General features: G+C 45.8%; 1 protein-coding gene across 1 annotated transcript in view; it reads left to right on the forward strand.

Annotated features, from left to right (window-relative positions):
- Positions 1-3,763: 3,763 nt before the first annotated feature.
- The window catches only part of LOC114692262 (interferon-induced transmembrane protein 2-like), a 33,593-nt gene continuing 12,036 nt past the window's right edge, over positions 3,764-25,320 (forward strand). Inside the window, exon 1 of the mRNA XM_028867941.2 lies at positions 3,764-3,956. Within this exon, the coding sequence (XP_028723774.1) occupies positions 3,764-3,956 (193 nt within the window). The remainder of the gene's footprint in view (positions 3,957-25,320) is intronic.

The following is a 25,320-nucleotide window of genomic DNA, read 5'->3' on the forward strand; positions in this document are numbered from 1 at the left end:
TTTTCCACATCACCTTGATCAGTCCCTGTCTAACAACCTCCAGGTGGACAGTGCCAGAACTGAATTGAGAAGACACCCAGCTGGTGATGTTATTGATACAGTCCAGGGGTCTTGATCAGGTTTGTTTTCTCTGCCAGTTAAAGAATTAAGAGGCAGGGAAAATCTGAAGGCCAACAGGCAGCAGCAGAGGAATCTCAAATACTGCAGAAGAATCAGCAGTTGAAGGAAGGCCTTTATTGGGGTGAATAAACACTCACATGGAACAGGCACACAGAGAAAAAGACCCTCTGCAAAGTGTGTGTGGGGGGGGCTTAGGAAGCCAAGAAATCCAGTGTCTTCTGGGGGTTTAAAGCCTCTGAAGAGTTTACTCCCCTACTTTAGGGTGAGTCAGTGTGAAGACAGGATGGTTGATCCGGTCCACAACTGTGTGTGACAGTCCTGATTGGTCCTTGAACCTGTTGAGCCAGTCTGTTAGCAGGGGGCCTGCAAGTGTGAGACAAGTCCGGAGGTTGAGGAAGAAGCCGGCCATGTTGGAAATCTGTCATCTTTATTACCTAGCCGCAGCCACTCCCCTATCTGCTTACCAGGGAGTCTAACTCCTAGACTCTCATTATGTCTGGGGTCTTGGTGAGGTTCATTTAATCTGCCAGTTAAAGAATCAAAAAGCGGGCCAGGCAGTGGTGGTGCACACCTTTAATCCCAGCACTCAGGAGGCAGAGACAGGTGGATGTGAGTCCAAGGCCAGCCTGGTCTACAGAGCGAGTTTGGAGAAAGCTAGGGTTAATATACAGTTCCTACCTTTAGCAAGTCAGTTTCCACATACCAAAACCTCTTATCTGAGCTCCACATCGGAAGCTCCACAGAGAGACATGCCACAGCAATTCTCAGGCACAAAATGTTTCAGTTTTTCCAGTTCTTCTGCAACCAAGTTTTGCTTAGGCTTTGAACCCTTTAGGAAGCACTCAGATACAATTTACATACTTTAAACAGAAAAGGTAGCATCACAAAAGGCAGACCAAAGCCAGGTGCTAACACTTGGAATCAAAGCAACTGCAAGACTCTGCAGGAACTCCCGATACAAGCAATGATGATTAGTTAGATCTATGATTTAATTGGACTTTCTGAGTTAGCTTAAAAGATACTGAAAGGGAAAAATTAGTAGCTTGAGAGACATTTCTTCCCCTCCCCGCTTCCTCTAAAGGTATTTTCTGACCAACAGTTTTAGAACTGACCAGAAGTTGAACTTATGGGGAGATAAGGCTGGAACAATAAATCTATAAATCCTGGACTTGGCAAAACAAGATATGCATTCAGGAGGGAGGAAACCAGCAGGGGATTAGCATAGGGAGGACATCAAGGTCAAGGTCAGCAAGCAAGGCAACAGCTACCCAAAACGGGGGCCAGGGCCCTACACTGTGTATCCTGGGCTTGGCAAAACAAGTAATGGGGAGTAATGGACTCAACTGACCAGAAATTGAACTCGGGGGAGAACAGGACTGGAACAATAAATCTGAATGTATATATCCTGGGTTCAGCAAAAGTAGGACATAGGGGGTAAAAAATTTATGTCTGTATAGATATCCTGAATCCTGTTAGCCATTAGTAACCTTATGCTTATAGTTCATCCAGTAACTTCAAAGAACTACCTCACCCCTAGCCCCCTTGTCCAATCCTGAGATATGTAACCCTCTGGATGTAAACCTTTCCTATATAAACCCCTTAAAGTGAGTGCTCGGGACCTTCCCTCTTCTCACCTGCTGTAATGTGGTATTGGGGAGGTCCCTACCTAGGCTGGAATAAATGAAAACTATTGTTCATGCATCAGAAGTTGGCTCCTTGGCAGTCTTGTTGGGGGGCTCATGCGGGCAGTATATTTGGGGGCTCGTCCGGGATTCCCCCCACTCATGACCCCTGGACCCCGACTCCAAAGGTTTCAATTGATCAGTGAGTTTTTATCTGTTTCTTGTTGCATCCCTGTCTTCTCTGTCAACCTCAGGTTTTTGTTGTTACTCAGGGAAGTGGAACCCTCTGAGAAGTATTCTTTTCTGAGACAATCGGTGGAGCTGAGTGGATGCACTGGACAGCCCAGATAGCAGGAGTCTGGGAGATGTCCCAGACCTCATTAATGGAGATACTGAATCCCTTTTGGAAAATGGAGAGCCTCCAGTCTATACGGTTTTTGGAGTTATAAATCCTCCAGACTTGGGCTGGAGAGATGGGAGCCTTTGGTGAAAGTGCTGCTGGCACAGTGGGAGCGTGGGGTGCAGCAGGCACTGGGACGGGAGCCTGGGGGACATAATGGGGGAAATATATCTTCCTCTGGGGTAACTTCCTGTAGACGTCAGTGGTTAAGAGCACAGACTGCTCTTCCAGAAGTCCTGAGTTCAAATCCCAGCAACCACATGGTGGCTCACAACCATCTGTAATGAGATCTGGTGCCCTCTTCTGGTGTGCAAGGACACATGCAGACAGAACACTGTATGTATAATAATAAACAAATCTTAAAAAAACAAACAAACAACAAACAAACAAACAAACAAATCCTCCAGACTCAGGTGGGGGGCAGAGACAGGACTCTGACCTGTTGAATCTGTGTGAGATAGCCTGTTCATCTCACTGGGCCCTTGTAATTGTCTTAGATGTCATGTCTCTGTGTGTGACATTGATGACTGACTTGACGCTAACCGCTAACATGGGACAGAAACCCTCCTCACCTCTAGGTTTATGTCTGGCACACTGGAGCAATGTGAGAAGCATCACTCCAAAGAATAATGTTAAGGTCAGTAAGGGCAAATTTAGCATTTATTGTAATTCAGAATGCCCAAGATTCAATGTCAGATGGCCTCCAGAGGGACTTTTGATGCCCATCTCATCAGCGTGGTGGAGGAGATGGTTTTCCAACCACGGGATGGTTACCCTGATCAGATACCATATGTAGTCACTTGGAGGGAGCTAACTGAAAACCCCCCGCCTTAAGTTAAACCTTTCTTGCCTCAACAGATGAAGGGTCCTAGTAGCGGAACCCGCATTCCTCTCCGATTCTACAGGACGTCACCCCAGAGGAAGATATATTCCCCCATTATGTCCCCCAGGCTCCCATCCCAGTGCCTGCCTCGCCCCACGCTCCCACTCCTGTACCAGCGGCACTTTCACCAAAGGCTCCCATCAGCAAAGCTCACAATGCCCCAGCACTGAGCCAGGGAAGGGAGGGAAGGGAGAGGGAACCCCAGAAGAGAAAAGTGTCAAGGAAGTGGTCCCACCTCAGGTTAAAGAAGTGGGTCCCACTCGAACTACACGGAGCTGAAGGGGAGGTACTCCCGAACTTCAGGGTCCTTGTGGTCCTACCCCTGAGACCCGTGGGGCCACCTGGTAAGGAGGGAAGTCAGCAGTTTCGTCACGGGCCATTTGCTACCAGCGACCTATACAACTGGTGTTTACAGAACGCCCATTTCAGAACCCTCGTGATCTTATTAATCTATTTGAAATTATCCTCTTCACGCACACGCCCACGTGGGAAGATGTACAGCAGTTGTTACAGGTCCTGTTCACCACAGAAGAGAGGGGCAGGATTATCCTGGAGGCCCGCAAGTGAGTGCCAGGACCAAATGGAGAGCCCACAGTTGATCCTGCTATCATAGACATGGGTTTCCCAACAGTAAGGCCCAATTGGGATTATAACGCTGCTGAAGGTAAGGAGAGACTCAAGATCTGTCGCCAGACTCTGTTGGCGGGTCTCAAGGCAGCGGCTAGACGGCCTGCCGATATGAGTAAAGTATATGACATGAGACAGAGAGCTGAGGAGAGTCCAGTGGCGTTTTTAGAATGCCTGCAGGAGGCCTTCAGGAGATACACTCCATACGATCCAGAAGCACCAGAGACAGAGCTGACTCTGATCTTCGCCTTTGTGAAATCAGGCAGCATCAGACATCCGAAACTGGACAGGCTAGGAGAAAGAGGTATAAGAGAGTTAATGGTGGTACAGAGAGAGTTTATAACAGTAGGGAAAGTACAGATGAAAGAGAAATAAAAAAAGAAAAGAGGCAAGAAAGAAGCCTGGCCAGAATCCCAGAAGCCCAGCAGTAGAGACAGCACCAACAGCTCGTTGACATTCTAACCAATGTAGGAGTTGCCAGCCGCACACTAGGGCAAGGGCATATAAGACTGGATAAGGAACAGTCCAAGGATAGAAAGCTACGAGCACAAATTCACTTCTCTGAAAGGGGAGCAAAGTTGTTCCGGCAGGATGGCCAACCACTCCAAGTAATGATAACACATGGCTTGGGTGAGGAATATAGACTTCACCAGAGGCCCCCAGAGTCTGATGAGTCTGTGCAGGTCTGGTTTGGGCAGACTGTTCCCCTTGGCATGGGCAGAGACTGGGGGCATGGGCTTGGCAGCCCATTGTCCCCCCCGCCATGTGGAAGTGAAAGCAGGCGCAGACCCTGTAAAAGTCCAACAATATCTGATGCCTCTGGAGGCTAAAAGGGGGATAACCCCCCACATTAGATGGCTGCTGGAACTGGGTGTTTTGAAGCCTACCCAGTCAGCCTGGACACATCCCCTTCCTGCCCGTCAAAAAGCCCCATACTAACGACTATCGGCTGGTCTAGGACTTAAGGGAAGTAGATAAAAGGGTCATAGATATCCACTCAGTGCCAAACTCATCCACTCTGCTCAGCACTCTGCCTCCAGACTGGCAATGGTACACAGTCCTAGATCTCAAAGATGCATTCTTCAGCCTACCCCTGGTGACCCAGAATCAGCCTTACTTCACATTCGAGTAGCAGGAACCTGAGATTGGGGTCAGTGGACAACTGACCTGGACCTGACTACCACAGGGGTTCAAAAACTCACTAACCATTTTTGATGAAGCCCTCCATGAGTACTTGGGTGAGTATCGCACCCAAAACCCAGGTATCAGTCTGTTACAGTGTGTAGATGATCTGCTGATCACAGACACAGACCAAGAAACCTGCCTGGTGGGTACAGAAAGCTTAACAAACTCTTGGAAACCTGGGGTACTGAGCTTCAGCTAAGAAGGCTCAGATCTGCAAACAATGGGTAATATATTTGGGGTATGTCCTGGAGGGGGGCCAAAGGTGGCTCTTGGATTCATACAAAGAGACTGTGTTAAAAAACCCCACTCCCAGGGAGGACAGGGGAATCTGTGACTGACTGATATGTAGGATGAATGGAACATTTCTTTTCTTTCTTTCTTTCTTTCTTTCTTTCTTTCTTTCTTTCTTTCTTTTTGTGCATTGGTGTTTTGCCTGTATGTATGTCTGTGTGAGGGTCCCCTGGAACTGGAGTTACAGACAGTTGTGAGCTGCCATGTGGGTGCTGGGAATTGAACCCAGGTCCTCTGGAAGAGCAGTCAGTGCTCTTAACTGCTAAGCCATCTCTTTAGCCCCTAGAAAATTTCTTTTTTTCTTTTTTCTTTTTTTTTTTTAAGATTTATTTATTTATTAATGTATACAGTGCCTGTATATCTGCAGGCCAGAAGAAGGCACCAGATCTCATTACAGATGGTTGTGAGCCACCATGTGGTTGCTGGGAATTGAACTCAGGACTTTTGGAAGAGCAGTCAGTGCTCTTAACCTCTGAGCCATCTCTCCAGCCCCAGAGAATTTCTTAATTAAAAAAAAAAAAAAAAAAAAAATCCCCACTCCTGCTGCTGCTAAAGGAGTGAGAGAGTTTTTAGGCACCACTGGGTTCTGTCTTTTGTGGACCCCAGGCTTCGCTGAACTGGCAAAACCCCTCTATGAAGCCACAAGAGAGGGACAGAACTTTATTTGGACATAGGAAAAACAACGGGCTTTTGATTTTAGATCCACTCATGGAGGTCCATGGCACAGCTGACCCTCCAGCAGATAGCTGGAGCAGGGACATGTATCGGAGATGTCCCAGTTAACCGATAGTCCTTATGCAATTCCTTAAAAACCAGTCCTACAGAGGCTTTTTACCTGATTCCCCACAATACCTGGTGGGCGTGTTTCACTAACCTCACCCCCATATCCACACTGTGACTCTCAAAGGTACTGAGGGTTTCTGTGTACTAGTTCACCTGGTCCCTAGACTCACTTACCTTGTGGAAGACGAATTCATTGATGAGATCGGGAATCTGCATATCAGAACCAAAAGGGAACCCGTGACTGTTTTAACTCTCAGTGTCTTACTAGGAGCTAAGCTTGTCAGGATGGGGACTAGAACTGCCTCCCTGGTCACCCAGAATCAGCATTATTCTAACCTTCAAGCAGTTATTGATCTAGATAGAGAGAGATTGGAAACCTCCATCTCTCATTTACAGGAATCTCTGACTTCCTTAGAGGAAGTAGTTATTAGATCTCATCTTGAAAGATAGGTAAACGGCTTGGGTGGTGGTGCTGGTTACCACATGGAAAGGTCATGGTCAGGACAGAACCCAGTGAGCTTTATTAGGAGGGAAAGCAGGGGTGGGGGGTGGGGAGTGGAGAAAGAGAGGAGAGCCAGGCCTGGTGGGGGAGGGAATCAGGGAGCAGAGCAGAGAGAGAGCAGAGAACAGAGAGAGAACAGAAAGAGAGGGTGAAGGTCCACATCCAGCTTTTTAAATCACAGACTGCATGACCACACAGCACATACATAGTCGTCAGGGCTCACTGATGATGTAAAATGCAGGCCCCGAGCTGCGCACATGCGGGAGTGAGGGCAGGATCCTAACAGCAGCCCTGGAAGAAGAATGTTTTTATATAGATCACTCCAGGTTGGTTAAGGACTCTATGGCCAAAGTAAGAGAGGCCTCAACAAGTGGAAAAGGGACAGGGAAGCTGGCCAGGTATGGTTCGAATCTTGGTATAACAGTTCCCCCTGGCTAACAACTCTAATCTCCACTCTTTTGGGACCTCTACTGCTACTAGTCCTCATACTAACGTTTGGACCTTGTCTCTTAAACACACTAAAGCAATTCATCGGAGAAAGGTCAGGGACCATCCAATTAATGGTGCAAAGGACCCAAACTCAGTATGAGACCCTCAACCAAGATATAGAAATGGGCCGTTTGACTCAGGGTAGACATTTGCAAACAAGGTATTGACAACCCATGATTGGGTATCCTCCAGTTACTTGGAGAGAAGGGAATGAAAGGGAAAAATTGGTAGCCATCTTGAGAGACATTCCCCCCCCTGCAAAGGTATTTGCTGACCAGCAGTTTTAGAACTGACCAGAAGTTGAACTCGTGGGAAGATAAGTCTGGAACAATAAATCTATGTTGTAGTGGTAACACCCATGCAACCACCACCTGTTCACCATGTCCGAGAGTGAGGGGTTGTGGATCAAAAAACAGAGACAAGAGACAGCGGGTCATTTGCCTCAGCAGAATGCTGAATGCTGTTTATTGAAGGAGGGAGGAGGCCTTAAAAACAGGCTTACAGCACAGTGGGAGAACCCCGGAGGGCAGAAGTTCCTACAGATGTTCTACATTCTTGCATCTAAGCTGTTAACTCCCAATATGCAGGATACACAAACAAGGAAATTCCTTAAGTATTCAGGAGGGAGGAAACCAGCAGGGGATTAGCATAGGGAGGACATCAAGGTCAAGGTCAGCAAGCTAGGCAACAGCTACCCAAAATGGGGGCCAGGGCCCTACACTGTGTATCCTGGACTTGGCAAAACAAGATATGGGGAGTAATGGACTCAACTGACCAGAAATTGAACTCGGGGGAGAACAGGACTGGAACAATAAATCTGAATGTATATATCCTGGGTTCAGCAAAAGCAGGACGTAGGGAGTAAAATATTTATGTCTGTATAGATACCCTGAATCCTGTTAGCCATTAGTAACCTTATGTTTATAGTTCATCCAGTAACTTCAAAGAACTACCTCACCCGTAGCTCCCTCGTCCAATCCTGAGATATGTAACCCTCTGGATGTAAACCTTTCCTATATAAACCCCTTAAAGTGAGTGCTCAGGACCTTCCTTCTTTTCACCTGCTGTAATATGGTGCCATGGAGGTCTCTGCCTAGGCTGGAATAAATGAAATCTATTGTTCTTGCATCAGAAGTTGGCTCCTTGGCAGTCTTGTTGGGGAGCTCACATGCAGGCATTACAGTACAGATGGTTAAGACATTAGGCTGGGGGGGGGGTGGCGCACCCCTTTAATCCCAGCACTCTCGAGGCAGAGGCAGGTGGATCTCTGTGAGTTCGAGGCCAGCCTGGGCTACAGAGTGAGATCCAGGACAGGCTCCAAAGCTACACAGAGAAACCCTGTCTCTAAAAAACAAAACAAAACAAAAGACATTAGTAAAGATGATTAGAGACATGATTTAGGTTGTTCGGACAATTGCTCCAGTAAGAAATACAAAAAAAGATATACGTACACTAAAAGTTACCTTCCCTGTAGTTAGATATGAGATTTGCAGAAGATGAAAAATAGAAACAAGGAAATTTCATGCATTATAAGCCCATGAATTCTGTCTATGATCAAAGAAAACAAGTATGTCCCTACACGCAAGGTTAGGCCTGAGTTCCTTGGTCATGTAACTTACAGAATTAATCACAAGCCCCTGTATGCACCTTGAAAAATAAAGCTGTGAAAGGAAATTAGATGACCCTATTGTGGGTAAGGAAAAATAGATGGTTAGCTGACCAGCCCTGTAAAGTTTCTCCAGAGGAGAATTAAGAACAGAAATCTGTTACACCAAAACCACCAACAGCTGCCCGCCAGGACAAAAGAAATGGACTGAAATACACTTAGTTTGCTCAAAACTGTGTTAATCAGTCATTAAAAAAAACCCATTGTACTGGGCGGTTGTGGCGCACCCCTTTAATCCCAGCACTCTCGAGGCAGAGGCAGGTGGATCTCTGTGAGTTCGAGGCCAGCCTGGTCTACAGAGCTAGTCCAGGACAGGCTCCAAAGCTACAGAGAAACCCTGTCTCAAAAATTAAAAAAAAAAAAAAAAAAAAAAAAAAAAAGAAAAGAAAAAGAAAAAAAGAACCATTGCTTTAGGGTGAAGATATTATGGCAGGAAAATTAATACAAAGAAAATGTTTACTTGTGGGCTTCTAAGGAAAACATGTAACTTGTGATCATAATATGATATCTTATTGTGTAGATTTTAATTTGTTTTTGGAAAATATGTAACGAGGTTATGAGGTAACCTTCTCTTCAATGGAAATCTTTGTCTCAGGTGGTATAAAGGGATAAGGGAGAAACGAAAAACAGGAAAAGAGAGAAAAATGAAGTGAAGAATTAAGCTTTGGGCCTCAGAAAAACGTCTTCAGTGCCTACGCAGTTCAGCCGGCCGACACCCCTCTTAAGATTCCTGTTTCTCTGACACCGACCGAAAGCTGGTCTTCACCACAGGACAGGAGGGAGGCTCGGAAGCCTGAAAACCCAGCCTCTCCTTCTGGGCTTTTTAAACTTTGAAAGGTCTTCTTCTCCAGATTTAAGAGTTTGTTTGGTAGAACAAAGACAGGGTGGCTGATTGGCTCACCAGTGTTGTGCAATTATGTCCTGTCTGTCCTTCGTTCATCTTTCAGGCCCATCAGCAAGTGGCGGCGTTTACTGGCGGGAAGGAAAGAGCCTTGCCCAGCCTTTGTTTTAAGTGGCCAGGCTTTTGTCCCAGGTCAGGAGGGTGAGGAGATTTGTCAGCTTTACTACCCAGTTTTAGCCCCTCTATCTGTTACCTGATCGGGAATCTAACACCTAGTCCCTTAGTGTCTGAGGCCCAAGGGTTGCCTGCCTGCTTCTGGGGTCACAGAATGTTCCATATAGTTGTAGGAATATAGTAGGAGATATTGATTTTTTTTTTCTGTATTCAACTAATCAAGAATTTTTTTTTTTTGTAGCCTCAAGCTATTGAAGCTTTGCGTCCCTACTTGCAGTTTCCCTGGTGACACTAGAAATGTAAATATCAGCTTCGCCCTATCCTGGAATTTAAATTACCATATGAAAAGGTGATGGTGTCTGGGCTTTGCTCTAATTCTACTCTTTGGTCTTGCTAAGCAAAAAGAGAAGGGAGGGATTGTTATGTGATTAATGAGATAATGCACGTCTCCTTCCCAGAAGCCTCTTCCTCCTGGCAGCCCTGGTGAGCCTCGGTCAGGTGACTACCTGCTGTACTAATTTAGTGTTACAGAATTTGGGGGACAGAACCCTAACCCCTAACCCTGCTCCACGTCAGGTACAGCCACCTATCCTCTGTAAGCCAATTAAAAGAGTCAAATTAAACATGCAAAGCAGAAAAGGGAGATTTATTCAATGTAGCCGCATTGGGAAGGGGGACAGAAAGATCTAACTAGTCCCAAGTCCATCTTCAAACCTCAAAATGAGAGTTAAGCTTAACCTCTTTTTAGTCTTTATGTTTTTATGTGTGTGAGAGTTCTGCCTGCGTGTTTTTCTGTACACTACATGTGCACGGTGCCAGCAGAAGCCAGAAGAGGACGTGGGATCGCCTAATGGCTGGAGTTACAGACTGTTGTGAGCCACCGCCATGTGGGTGCTGGGAATCGAATCTGGGTTTGCAGTTAAACGTCTGCCCTTCCCAGCGTGCCCTTGCAGCCAGGCAAAGCAACTCCAGCAGAGGGGAGAGTCAACTACTGGCTGCGGTCATTTCCGGTTGCAGGCATCTTTTCCCACTGGCAGACAGCTCAGCTTCCCTCGGGCCAGCTGATGCCTCCCATCACCGTGTGCACCAATAAGCATGATCCCGCCAAAGGTCAAGCGCGTCCTTTTTTTTCTGCCTTCTGTCTCTTTAATCTGCCTCAGAAATCTACCACTCTAGAATAACAAAAAACAATAAATAATCCGTGGAAGGAAGGTGATTAAAAAGAGACTAGGAAATTGAGTGTGTCACCACTGGGGAATTTTCAGAAGCTCAGTCCAGGAATCTAATGTTAGCCACCGAATGCTGTAGCCCGGCATTACAGAACTGTACCAGGCACTTTGTAAACGGAATCTTTGACTAGGAGAGAGAAACAGAAACAGAGAAACTGAGAAACAGGTGACAACTGCCACCAACCTGACACCTTAATACTTCATATGTGCATGGAGGAGTCACAAAGAACTCCCAACTGCCTAGGAGCTTCATCCGGGCTCAGTTTCCACTGATGATAACAGTGCTCAACTGCCCTCTGCCTGTCCTGTTTGAGTATCTGAACCTGCAGGCCGCCTGCCCACCCACCTGTTTCCTTGCTTTTATCTCCGCTGCTGAACTCAACTCTGGGCTTCGCTGTCAAACCCGTGCCTTGCAGTGGCCTGACTCTGCAGGAGCCACCACCCTGTCTCCAACTTCTCTGCTGTTTCATGGGTTCATTATCTACCAGTACAGATTCTATTTATATTTCCATCAACTTCCTCGATAGTTTAAGGACTTGTGAAACCTCTCAACCTTGCTGTGGCCTCTTAGGATTTTACAGCAATTCTGTAACCCACACATATATTTACTGTGCAATGTGTATATGGCCGAGAGTTAATATTATTTATTAAGATAGGAACCAACGTGTTTGCCTTGGTCAGGGTTATCAAAGAAAGCAGGGATGTCTAGCCAATCGCTGTTGGAACAAGTTCAAGAGAATGACCCATGGTAAACAATGTCTTGGGGAACTGGGAGAGAGGCTCCAGGAAAAAAGGCAGAGGACTTTTTACCTCAGGTGCATTTTGTTCTGTAGCCAGAGTCTTCCTGCCTTGCCCACAGTCAGGACAAATCCTTGTCACCCGCCAGTCCCACAGCCGCTCAGACCCAACCAAGCAAACACAGAGACTTATATTGCATACAAACTGTATGGCCGTGGCAGGCTTCTTGCTAACTTTTCTTATATCTTAAAGTAACCCATTTCTAGAAATCTATACCTTGCCACGTGGCTCGTGACTTACCAGTATCTTCACATGCTTCTTGTACTGGTGGTATCTGGCAGTCAGTCCTTCTGCCTTCCTGTCCTTTTATTTCTCCTCTCTGTTAGTCCCGCCTATCCTTCCTGCCTAGCCACAGCCGATCAGGTTTTATTTATTGATCAATCAGAACAACTTGACATACAGACCATCCCCCAGCACAGCCAAGTGCAGACCATCTCAGACACCTGCACTCAGGCCCATGGTCCTAATCATCCTCTATGCGGACCGGCTGGGTAACGCCACAAAGAACCCAAGAAGGGCTCCCACAGGACATACAGAACATCCCACAGCATTGTTCCTTGGATTGTTCTTGGACATTCTTTTGTGCCTCCTGTGTTTAACATTCACATTCAATTTATAAGACATTGATTAGGCAGAAGCCCCACCTCTCTCTCCTAGAAGACTCTGCCCCATTCCAGAAAGCCTGGCATTTGCAGCTCCTGTCTGAGATATGCCCAGGACCACGCCTACCAGGCTATTTAAGACCCAGCCTATAGATCTGCCTTGTGTGCGCTCCTGTTCTGTCCCCTCCCTTCCTGAGGGCCACCCAGGAGTGTTCTGCTTTGCATTGCCCTGTTTATTAAATTTAGATTTATTAATTCAGTTTGATTTGGCTTATTGTATCAGTGGCAGAGGAACCCAGCAACCGGGGATCCAATACTTATCAGACATGCTTATTCTTGTTAGATGTCAGAACATAGCTTTCGGACCCAATCTGCTCAGTGTGCCCTGAGTCTGGATATGTATGGCCTTCTGCTTTGCTTTCGTGCATGCCCAGATATAATCTGTGGTAGGTGTCAGGCAACTGTGTTTAGATTGATCTGTCCTAAGAAAGTTCTGGGAAAGGGCTGTTCTGTTAATATTTATTGTGTGCTGACTGGTGTTTATTTACACATTTTTCTGAACTCAGACAACCTTCCTTAGATCATTGCTTTCTTTGTTTCAGTGTGTAAAAGCATTAGACTGTGGTCCGCCCCATTCTTCCAGGTCCTTAGAGTCCAGGTCCAGTAGAGAAGATCCACACAGTCTGCTGAAAAGTCAGCGTTGCTGCTTCTGAAACTACTGCACCTTGTAAACTTATGTGTATGTAATAAATTCTGGTATTATAGGAAGACCCAAATGTGTTCATCGATGTATCTCACATTACACTCATGACACTTTCCTGCTGGGGGTGCCCACCCAGTCCACGACATCACTGACACTTAAATGCACCACAGAGAAATTGAAGAGTATCAATAAGAAGTCCTAGACAGGAATAATAGATCTCTTACAATGACTAACAATCAAATAGATACCAGATTTACCAAGAAATTCTCTTAAAAAATTATTTTAGAGGTGCTGGCAAGGCTTCCAGACAGTGGGACTAAAACATCAACTCAGCCACCCAGCCACAAGACCTTCTGTCCTGCCTGCAAGATGTGCTGGGGTAATGGTGGCCCAGAACTTGTGGGAGTGGGCAACCCATGCCTGGTCCTACTTGAGGCCCATGTCACAAGAGGGAGCCCATGTCTGACACTGTGGATGGTCAGGAACCGGAGGCTGGACAGCCCAGAGACCCAGGTTAGATCCAAATACAACTGGCAAAAAAAAAAAAAGTCAATAAAATGATTAATGATACTCTGCTATACTCATAGATAGGTGCCTAGCCCAATTATCATCAAAGAGGCTTCATCCAGCAACTGATGGGAACAGATGCAGAGACCCACAGCCAAACATGAGGGAAAGTCAGGGGAACCCTTCAGAAGAGGGGAAGGAAGGATTCTATGAGACAGAGGGATAGAGGGGCTGAGGACATCACAAGAACATGACCCACAGAATCAACTACAGGGACTCACAGAGACTGAAGCAGCAATCATAGACTTGCATGGGTCTGAGCTAGGCCCTCTGCATATACATTACGGTTGTATAGGTTGGTGTTCCTGTGGGACTCTGAACAGTGGGAGTGGGGGGTGTCTCTGACTCTTTTGCCTACATTTGGGAACCTTTTACTCCTACTGGGTTGCCTTGTCCTGTAGACAAATTTGTAAACATTCTTATTAAATAAAAAACACAGAGCCAGATATAGGGGTGAAAACCTGAGAGATCAGGGAAATAGGGAAAGCCACAGAACCTCACCTGACCAACTCTGCAGCTTCCAAAGACAAGCTATTTCCTGTCTACCCACACCTATATTCCTTTCAGTTGTTTTCTTATTTGCTCTCTGAGCCTAGCTACATCACTTCCTATTCCTGTCCAGCTCTGTCACTTCCTGTCTGTCTGTACAGACCTCCAGACCTCCATGGTTAACTAGTGTTAGAATTTAAGGCATGTGCCACCATGCCTGGCTCTGTTCCCAGGTTGGCCTTGAACTCACAGATATCCAGACAGATCCCTACCTGCCAAGTGACAGGATTAAAGGCATGTGCTACCATTGCCTGACTTCTATATAGTGGCTGGCTTTTTCTTCTGATCTCCAGGCAAGTTTTATTTTATTAGGAGACACAGTATATTGGGGGACATAATACATCACCATATTGTCCATCCTTGGATATGAGGGTTTGTGCCTAGTCTTATTGTAATATGTTATGTCATGTTCAATTGATATCCCTGGGAGGCATGCTCTTTTTTTTGGGGGGGGGGGGTTGGAGATGGAGGAGGAGTGGATCTTGGGGAAAGAAGAGGTGGGAAGGAACTGGGAGCATTGGAGGTAGGGGAAACTGTGGTTGGGATGCAATATATGTAAAGAATAAAAAAAGAAAAGAAAAGTTTTTTGGACATTACTTAGGAGTACTCTAATTTTAGTTTTATCATTATATGTTAAGACATTTCTGGGGCTGGAGAGATGGCTCAGTAGTTAAGAGCACTTGCTGCTGTGACAGAGGACTAGAGATTGGTTCCCAGCTCCAGGGGATCTGATGCCCTCTCCTGGCCTCTGAGGGTACCCACTCACACATGGCACATAATTACATACTATTATATTGTCTAAGCAGTCAAATAAAAGTTTCTAACAACTTAACACAGTTTCTTTCTTTTTTTTTTTTTTTTTTGGTTTTTTCGAGACAGGGTTTCTCTGTGTAGCTTTGCGCCTTTCCTGGAACTCACTTGGTAGCCCAGGCTGGCCTCGAACTCACAGAGATCCGCCTGGCTCTGCCTCCCGAGTGCTGGGATTAAAGGCGTGCGCCACCACCGCCCGGCTCTGTTTTTTTTTTTTTTTTTTTTTTTATTATTTTTTTTCTTAACACAGTTTCTATCCTATGACTTAATGAACACTGTTTCATATGAGTATTCAGAGGTATGTGTGAATGAGTCCATACAGGCCAGGGTCTACACAGATACTGACTGGGTCCATCATCCTTAAATCCGAAGGCTAAAAGTTCAAAGCAACAATAATTATATACCATGACTATTTTATGGCTCAACTATCAAATGGATTTGATATTTATACAAATCATAGACTCTAAGGGCATTTCAAGTTGATGGAGAAATATGACCTCAGTGATCTTAAAGCCTGGTTGACTAAAGCGTATCTCTTCCTAACCCCGCCCCCTACCCATACCTATTGTGATGGCTAATCTTGGTTGTCAACATGACTATATATGGAATCAACTAAAACTCAAGGCAAGAATACCTGGGAGGGATTTTTTGACTGGATCATTTGAGGTGGAAGACACACCCTAAATCTTGGCCAAACCCTTCTGAAGGTGGTAGTCTACATAAAAGAACATAGAAGTTTTTGCTTTTTTCCTGGTTTCTTTCTCTCTTTCTTTTTTTTCTTTCTTTCTCTCTTTCTTTTCTTTCTTTCTTCCTTTCTTTCTTTCTTTCTTTCTTTCTTTCTTTCTTTCTTTCTTTCTTTCTTTCTTTCTTTTTTTTTGGTTTTTCAAGACAGGGTTTCTCTGTATAGCTTTGATGCCTGTCCTGGATCTCTAGCTGTAGACCAGGCTGGCCTCGAACTCACAGACATCTGCCTGGCTCTTCCTCCCCAGTGCTGGGATTAAAGGCATTCTCCACACTGCCCGGCGCTTTTTTCCTGTTTGCAGTCACTGTTGCTGGCAAGTTCATCTCTCCTGTGGCTGAGGCATTCTTTCACTGGTGTTAGAACCCACTTCTTTGGGGTTCCAAAGGAAACTGAAGACCAGCTGAGACATCCAGCCTTGTGAACTGACAAACTGCTGGAGCTATTGTTGGACTAGCCAGACCACAGCCTGTAAGCCACCCAAATAAATCATACATACATATATATGTGCTAGTTAGTGTAGCGATAACGCCTGCGCTACCACCACCCAGTTCACCATGTCCGAGCAAGGGGCAGCGGGTCACTCGCCTCAGCAGAAGGCCGAATGCCATTTATTGAAAGAGGGAGGAAACTTTAAATACAGGCTTACAGCACAATGGGAGAACCCCAGAGGGCAGAAGTTCGATATTGATGTTTACAATCTTGCATCTACGCTGTTAACTCCCAATATGCAGAATACACAGACAAGGAACTTCCCTTAAGCATTCAGGAGGGTAGAACCCGGCAGGGAATTAGCATAGGGAGGACATCTGGTCAAGGTGGGCAAGCAGGCAAATACTTTACTCAAATATGGGGAGACAGGGCCCTATAAGTTAGGGTTACTATTACTGTGATGAAACCATAATCGAATAATGTGGGATGGAAGGGTTTATTTGGCTTGCATTTCTACATCATTGTCTTCATCATTTGAGGAAGTCGGGATGGGAACTCAAGCAGGGCAGGAACCTGGAAGCGGGAGCTGATGCAGAGGTCATGGAGGAATGCTTCCTACTGGCTTCTTCTCCGCGGCTAGCTCAGCCTGCTTTCTTATAGAATCAAGAACCACCAACCCAGGAAAGTGCCCACAACAGGCTGGGCCCCTTCCCATCAATTACTAATTAGGAAAATGCCCTACAAGCTTGCCTACAGCCCAGTCTTATGAAGGCATTTTCATAACTGAGGCTCCCTCCTCTTTCACTATACCTTATGTAAAGCTGACACAAAACTAGCCAGCACCGTATATATGTTCGTTCTATCTGCTCTGTTCCTCTAGAGAATCCTAATTCACTCATTGTCTCTCTAAAAGTATTTGTTGTTAAAATTATAGAAGCTCTCTCTCTCTGCTTTTTCAAGACAGGGTTTCTCTGTGTAGCCCTTGCTGTCCTGAAACTCACTCTGTAGACCAGGCTGGCCTCAAACTCAGAGGTATAGCTGCTTTTGCCTCCAGAGTGTTGAGATTAAAGGCATGTGTCACCACCATCCAGCTTATCACATGTCTCTTAATGGTACATCAAAGTGCTGTTACATATTAACAATCTATGAAACACATTAATATACCCAAATATATTATCTCTTGAGATTTGATTTTGAGAGGTCAAAATAACTTAGGCACATATGACAAAGCAATACAATAATACAAATATACCAGCTCTCTAAGTAGATAGTTAAATCCAAATTATATTTCTTTCTTTCTTTTTTTCTTTTTTGCAACAAGGTTTCTCTGTGTAGACCTGGCTATCCTGGAACCCACTCTGTAGACCAGGCTGGCCTCAAACTCACAAAGAGCCACCTGCCCAAATTATATTTCTAACCAATAGAAATAAGCTGGGGGCATTTGGCTAAACTTTAAGATTTGAAAGACTTATACATTTTGAATAAAATTTATATGAAAGGGCTGGAGAGTTGGCTCAGTGGTAGAGAGCACTTACTACTTGTCTTAGGGTTTCTGTTGCTGTTACTCTTCATGATCATAGACCCCATGATCACAGGAACTCTTACAAAGGACAACATTTAATTGTGGTGGACTCGCTTACAGTTCAGAAGTTCAGTTCATTATCGTTATGATGGGAAGCAAGGCAGCATACAGGCAGACATGGTGCTAGAGAAGGAGTTGAGAGTTCTAACATCTTCACTTACAGGCAACAGGAAGTGGTCTGTCTCACTAGGTGTGGCACACTAGGTGTGGCATATATGAGAGCTCAAAGCCCACCTCCATGGTGACACACTTCCTCTAACAAGGCCACACCTACTCCAACAAGACCACATCTCCCAATAGTGCCCCTCCCTTTGGGGGCCATTTTCTTTCAAACCACCACATTACTCTCTCAGAGGATCTGGGTTTGATTCCTAGCATCCATATGGTGGTTCACAACCATTTGTAACTCCAGATTCAGGCGATCCATTGGCTTCTTCTTGCCTCCAGGCAAGCATGGGGTGCATAAACATACCTGAAGGCAAAAAACTCGTACACATAAAATAAATAAGTCTAAAAATTTTAGATACTACATGGGAGAGAAAAATATTACATTTTTTTCTCTTTAGAACCTGAGCTGATTCCTCTGGTGCCTATTAAATGTCAATCTTCAGTTTAATTTTGAATAAAGGTTATCTTAGCAGAAAACTCTATAGAAGAGCCAAATCCTTCCAATCAATCAAACAAACAAACCCAAGACAAAATAAAAATGCGTCAATTGTAGTGGTTTGAATGAGAATGGTCCCCATAGGCTCAAATACTTGAATGCTTAGGCACCAGGAAGTGGCATTATTTGAGAAGGATAAGGAAGTGTGACCTTATTGTGTGAAACCTCAGTAAACCTCCCCCGCCCCACACACACACTCTATCCCCTACAGACATAGTGAAGCTTAAACCAGGATTCCTAAGTGTAGATAAGAACTTAGACCCCTTTCTCCCAGGTGGCGGTATCTGCTACGGGGACTTTGATTCGACCAAAAGACTAAAAAAGGGAGGCAGGTTGAAATAAATTATATGGTCTGTGCCTTTAAGAACTAGCCTCACAAAGAAAGGGGAGTGCTCCTTCCAACCTCCCTGCTGCCCATGAGAGATTTGGAAAGAGCCTCCCTGCTGAGGCTTGTAAACTTAGAATACACCTTGCTTTTGCATTCTGTACCTAAAGTCTCCAGTGGCAGCTTTGGGGAATCGATCTGGGCATAACACAGGCCAGTTTGGGCTATAGAGATCCTGTCTCAAAACCAAATGGGATGAAAATATGGTGGCACACACCTTTAATCTCAGCACTGGAGATAAAAGACCCAGACACAGTTTCCCCAGAAACCCAAAAGAGCTGAGGAAAGAGATATCTTAAAAATCAACAAAACTGAGTCAGTTCCCCCTTCCTGGAGAGGGTAAAGTCAGGTGTTTTCAAAAGAACAAAGTCAGGATGTCTGATGGTAACTGATTAACCACGAGATGACCCTTTCCGGAGATAACATGACCAGACCCCGGAGATGGGTTGTAAAACTCCTGACAGGGCAAACAGATAAGCTAGAATAAGATAAAGTCCAGGCCCGGGAAAAACTGGACCAATCAAGGATGGACCCATACTAACCCCCTCCCCTCTAAGAAATTTTATGGGGTTTGCCTATAAAAACTAACTTCCCCAAGAAAGAGTAACTCCTCCCTGCCTCACTGTCAGTGAGTCGAGTTCCCTGTCATGACTTGTAGCAGAATAAACCTTGCTTTTGCATTCTGGTATGCTCGTCCTTGGTGGTCTCTCTGGGGGTCACAATCTGGGCACAACAATTGGAGTAGGTGTGGCCTTGTTGGAGGAAGTGTCACTGCGAGTGGACTTGGAGATTCCACCAGGCCTAGTGTCCTCTTCCTGCTGCCTGCTGATCAGGATGTAGAAGTCTCAGCTACCTCTCCAGCACCATGTCTGCCTGTGTGTCTCCACGTTCCCCGCCAGGATGATGGACTAAGCCTCAGAAACTGTCAACAAGCCCCCAGTTAAATGCTTTATTATGAGTTGTCTTGGTTGTGGCGCCTCTTCATAGTGATAGAACAGTGACTGTTGGCATTCTGCAACCCCCACTTGGGGACCCATCCTGCATCCTGATGTAAAACCCCCTTTAAGAAGACAAATCCCCTCCCCCTCCTCCTTCTTCCCCTTTCCTTCTTTCTTCCCCATGAGGCTTCGACCTCCACGTCCCTTTCTCTCCTTTTCTCTCTCTCTCTTCCCTTTCTGTTATAATAAACTTTCCTCGTGGATGTGTATCTGCATAGTCTGAATGACTTCCCACCGCTCCATGCTGCAGCCTGCCCCCAAGTCTGCACAGCGTGTCTCCCTCACTCATCGGGGCACCTTGGCCCAACTTGCCAAGGCCTCCCATGCACCGCATCATTACAGTGACTAAGACAGTTAATTTAATTCCCGCATCTAAAAAAACAAATTCATCAGCAAAGGAAGAAAGATAGACAGACAGAAAGAAAGAACCAGAAAAAGTCACACAAGCCTCTACAAATAATTTGAGGAAGTTTAGAAACAGAGGTACTGTTCATCCCAAAGATGTGAGGAGAAAGACCACCAACCCAAATCATCATGGCCAAATTAGTTAAAGCAAGGTTTTTAATTTTTTTTTATTTTTTATTCATGTACATGGGCTGCCTCCCCCTAAGGTGGAATTCAGGAGGTCAGCATTGGACATGGGGAAGATAAGGTTTTTATAGCTCAGTACCAAATGGGGGATTTGGCAGACAAAAAGGCAGGGTTACAGAAGCAGAACATAAAAAGGTGGTTATAACAAGGTAGCCATAACAACAAGTGATTATAACAACCTCTTGAAACAATGGTAGGGTTGCAAGATGGTCATAACTTTTTGAAACAAAGGCATGGTAGCTGTTTCCTGGAACAGGCAGTACAGAACCGTGTGTAGTTAAGGTTACAGGTGGGGCACAGCCCAATCCTTGAGAAACAGATGTAATCATAAACAGGAATGAGCCTTAGTTTGTCTTTACTATAAGACAGCTTTCAAGTCTAAGATGGAGGTTCATCAATACCCACTCCATTCTCATGAAAACCCCAACAGAGGTCTGCACTACTGTATAGCAGTGGGGCTGGATGCCCTGACACTCCCATTAACCTTCTGGTACCCAGAGTCACCAAAACAGTTGTGTGTGTGTGTGTGTGTGTGTGTGTGTGTGTGTGTGTGTGTGAGTGCAGGGAGTACCAGCTCTTCAAATTTTGGGTACCTAAATAAATCTCTAGTAAGACTTGCTGCAGCCACTGAATCAGTCACCACGAACACAAACTAAGAGACCGACACAAAATGACACATGAAAACAATTGTTTCAACTCAAAGTGCATTCTTAGAGAAACTGGCTCTCTCTCACACACACACACACTCACACACACACATACACACACACATGTGAATGTGATAAAAAAAAAAGATTTTTAAAAAAGAGAATGAAGGGGCATTTGGCTGGTTAAGCATGTGGCTGGTTAAGCATTCAGGCTTTTGAGCAGTAATTCAGCTGAAAGCCATTGGGATGAGGACTCAGAAGCCTCCAGTCTGAGGAGACAAGACCAGCTGAGGATCCGGTGAGGTGAGATAGCTGTGGCTTGTCCTGTCTCTCTGATCTACCAGCATGGACCCCAATAAAAAAAAAAAAAAGAGAATGAAGAAACATTTATTCATTGGGACTATGTTGGAAAGTCCCGGAACAAATAAAAGGGTCCAGTTACCCAATAGAGAGCTAAGAAACCCAAAGCCTCAGGTGAGCTGAGAAATTCCTGACAGGGAAGTTTTCATGCTGAGAACTGTGGGAGGCCCAAAACAGCTTAACCACACAGCTGCCATGACAGGCTTAGGGGCCCAGACACAGCTGATGTGACAGGCTTACTAGCAGGCAACACCCAGGTCCAGGAAAAGCCATAAACTGACACCATGCTGGGATCCACCCAGGGATGAGCCAGCATCTAAGGGGAAGTACCTGACACCCCAAAAATTCCAACCATTAGATAATATTATATAAGATCATCAGATGTCCCTGAGCCTAGCACACACCTATTTTCCTTTTACAGATACCCCTAGACAAATGTCAGCCAATCAGGGTTCTGAACCCTGGAAATCCCCTCACCCCAACCTCTGCTATGATAAAAACCCCACCCTGCCTGGGCTCAGGGCTCTATGCTCTCATTGCTGCTTTGGACAGAGAGTCCAAGCTCCGAGCTTGAAATAAAGGCTCTTTGCTTTTACATATGGAATTCGGTCTCTGTGGTGGTCTTTTGGGGGTCCCCGTGATCTGTGCATAACAAGAACATCTTCAGGATGTTGGGGTCCAGGAAGCATCTGAGAAGATCAACATACCAAGCCTGGCTGGTATTTACAACTTGGAGACTGCAGGGAACAGATATGCATATGGATTCTCTCACCCTGCAGATTTCCCTTTTCTGTCCCAGACGTCCCCAAACCCTCTGCACCTGGTTGCAGTCCTGCTCTACTCTGGTGGAGACTGCTGGTTCTCACGGTTCTGATTAAAGGATAATTTGCTCCCGTGGAGGTTCTTCTTTTCACCTCAGTTGATTCTGATCCAACACCCAGGCCTTTCTTTAGGGTGCTTGTTGGGGGATATTCGATCATACTGTGAACCCTGAGTTTCCATTTGCGTTGATTAAATAAAATTAACCTTGGGTCAGGAGGTTGAGTTAGCAACTAGTTGATAGAAAGTGATCATAGAGCATCAGAGGGTGTCTGGGAGAGCTAGAGAGACACAGGAGGTAGTAGGGAGGGATTTGGAGTGGCGTGGCCTTCTCTGGTTTGGCAGAGTGGAGGCATGGGTCTTTTGGGGATGCCAGCAAGGAGAGAAGCTTAGCTAGTTGCAACACAGCCTCTCTGAACTAGCAGGTTTTCATAAATAGAACGGCAGGGATTTAGTTAAAGCAACCTTTAGCAGCCCTGACAGAGCCTTCGGGAACAAAACTCCCACCAGGCTGCAGCCTGAGCGGCCAGACCACTGCCAGAGAAGCAGACCAGTAACTGCAGAGTCACAATTGCTGGCTGAAAAGACAGTAGATTAAGGCACAGCCACTGTGCTGGAGTTAAAAGAACAGGCACTGACATGGGCTTTAGGTTTCAAGAGAGAGCAAGAAATATGCATAGCTAAAGAGTCCAGGTGGAGGCACGATCCTGCTGGCTGGTCATCGACCTGTCTTTGTCTTACTCTAGTCTGTCCACAAGGTGGTTCAGTAAGTTGTCAGAATGGTGTGCGTTCTCTTCATAGGAGGCAAAGCAATTCTCTTCCTCCAGCATGAGATTCCTGGGGCAATGTTAATTCCTTGAGGCTTATTGTTTCAACAGTCTGATAGCCAAAGGGTGGGGCACACATGGCCTGAAAGCCGCTGTGGCGTACATACAGAATGACTTAGTTTCGGGCACAGTCTGATCTGCGTGCTTTTCTGCCAGACTTCCCCTGTAACCATGCCCACTTCCCACCCAGACCAAAGCAGGGGCATTTCCTCTGGTGGCCCAGCAGAGGGACCGCGGCTACTGGTGCCAAAGAGCCGAGCTCACGATGGGTGTAAACTTACAGTCTTTCCATTGTACGAATGTCTTGTGACGGGTGCAAATACCCCCCTAACACCCCCCTCCCCGTTTGGAATGAGAAGATCGGTGGCCCTGGGAGCTGTGACAGTGAGGATGAGAATGTCAGAAGTGCCATTGGCGGGTACCTCAGCAGCAACAGCTGTGACAGTGACAATGATAACAGGCAGCTGAGACGTCCTGGGGAGTGAGCAGGGCAGAAAGCAGACAAAGAAAAGAGGAGAGAGAGAGAGCAGAGCTGAGGCTGGAGGATAGAAAGAGCCAGAGAAGCAAAATTGCTGCTCATGGTCAGAGCCATCAGCTGTAAGGATGGAAGGGTTCAGACACCGAAGGCTTAGACACTGTAACGTTAGCTAGGGCTAATGCCTAGGGCTGGCGAATCCTGACGCCTTAGGCCTTTACAAGAGTTGTTCACACTGTGGGGCTGAGTTCAGGCCTGCATGTGAGCTCTGTCACTAGGGGGCGCTGCCTTTGGCCGCTTGTGGTTGGCCGCAGCTGCTGCTGTTGATGCCTTCAGAAGCCGAAGGCAACAGAAGGCGGCCAGGACCGGGCTGGAAGAGATTCTCCAGGCCTACCTGTGATTTCTGCTCGTTCCACCTTGGGCAGAGGAGACAGACCTCAGGCCAGCTGACTGTTCCTGAGAAACTGAAGCTCCACACAGGTAGAGGCCCTGTACTTCAAGCCGTGTCTCAGGGCTCCCTTGGTTTGGGGGTTTTCCTGTCTAACCTTTGAACCTGGCCTTGACATGCCTCGATCTGTTTTGCTTTGGCAAATTATGTTACTTAAGCCTTCAGTCTTTGAGATGTACATTTTAATATAAAAGATTACAAAGTAGCCGGGCGGTGGTGGTGGCGCACGCCTTTAATCCCAGCACTCGGGAGGCAGAGGCAGGCGGATCTCTGTGAGTTCGAGGCCAGCCTGGGCTACCGAGTGAGTTCCAGGAAAGGTGCAAAGCTACACAGAGAAACTCTTTTTTGAAAAACAAAACAAAACAAAGATTACATTTAAAAAAGTGTTCTTAAAAAGGGGGAGGTGTTGGGCTAGAGAGATGGCTCCGTGGCTGCTCTTCCAGAGGACCTGGGTTCAATTCCCAGCACCCACATGACAAGTCACAATTGTCTGTAACTCCAGTTCCAGGGGAATCTGACATCTTAACACCAATGCACGTAAAATAAATTTAAATAAACTATTAAAAAAAGTTTTCTTGCTTTAGGACCTAAGGGTATCCCTTTCATGAGCCAAATGTTAACACTGTTCATCCCAACAGCGAGAATAAGGCCACTGCCACAATTTGAGCCAAATTTGAAGCAAGCTTGATTTTTGTTGGGGTGCACCCAAGAGCTGGCCAGCAACTGACTGCCTCCTAAATACTGTTAAAAAGAGCAGCCCTGAATCCACTTCTTGGGCACCCCCCCTTTTTTTTCTCTTTTTTTTAAGTCATGTCTCTTGGGCCCCTTTTAAGGAGTAAAATCACAAGTAGTTTTACAGAAGGGAGACAATGGAGCAATAAGAAAATAAAAAACAAACATCATGTGGTCACCCACCTTGTGTTAGGGAGAGCTCAGGGAGGGTAAGGGTATTCTCAAAGACAAATCAAGGTCGGGAAAGGTCAGGTTCGAGGAAACAGCAACTCAGCTCTCACTGTAAATAGAAACTTATTTTTTAAAACCGCAGTATAACAGTTCCTGTCTTCAAAATGAAATCAGACAGGTTCCTCAATACAAAATTTGCTAGTTTACAAAGGGCTGGTTGGATTTAGATCTTGTTTCTAGCTAAAGTTTTTAATAATATTTGCAGGAAAGCTAAGATTTTGTATCTGCCCAACTTCCAAATAGCCTTTTTCTGTTGCTGTTGTAGTGAAGTATCTACCCAAAATTTATATATCAAAGGGCCATCCTTTATCATCTGGCTCGTGGCTAAGATTTTATCTCGTAAAATCTGCTTCTGTGTGTTTGTGTCCCTATTGAAGGGGACTCCCTCACCGTGGGAGCTTCCTCTTGGACCCTGGATTAGGCAAAAACCACACCCAAACACTTGTTTTCACAGAGAGATCCTTTATTAAGTGGGAAGAAAAGTTAAAGTGGCTGCTTTTTGACTCAGGCAGAAAAACAACAGCCAATGACCCCGCAGGTGTAATTTTA

The sequence above is a fragment of the Peromyscus leucopus genome, chromosome 1 (assembly GCF_004664715.2).
Source record: "Peromyscus leucopus breed LL Stock chromosome 1, UCI_PerLeu_2.1, whole genome shotgun sequence".
In the NCBI taxonomy this organism is placed as follows: Eukaryota; Metazoa; Chordata; class Mammalia; order Rodentia; family Cricetidae; genus Peromyscus; species Peromyscus leucopus.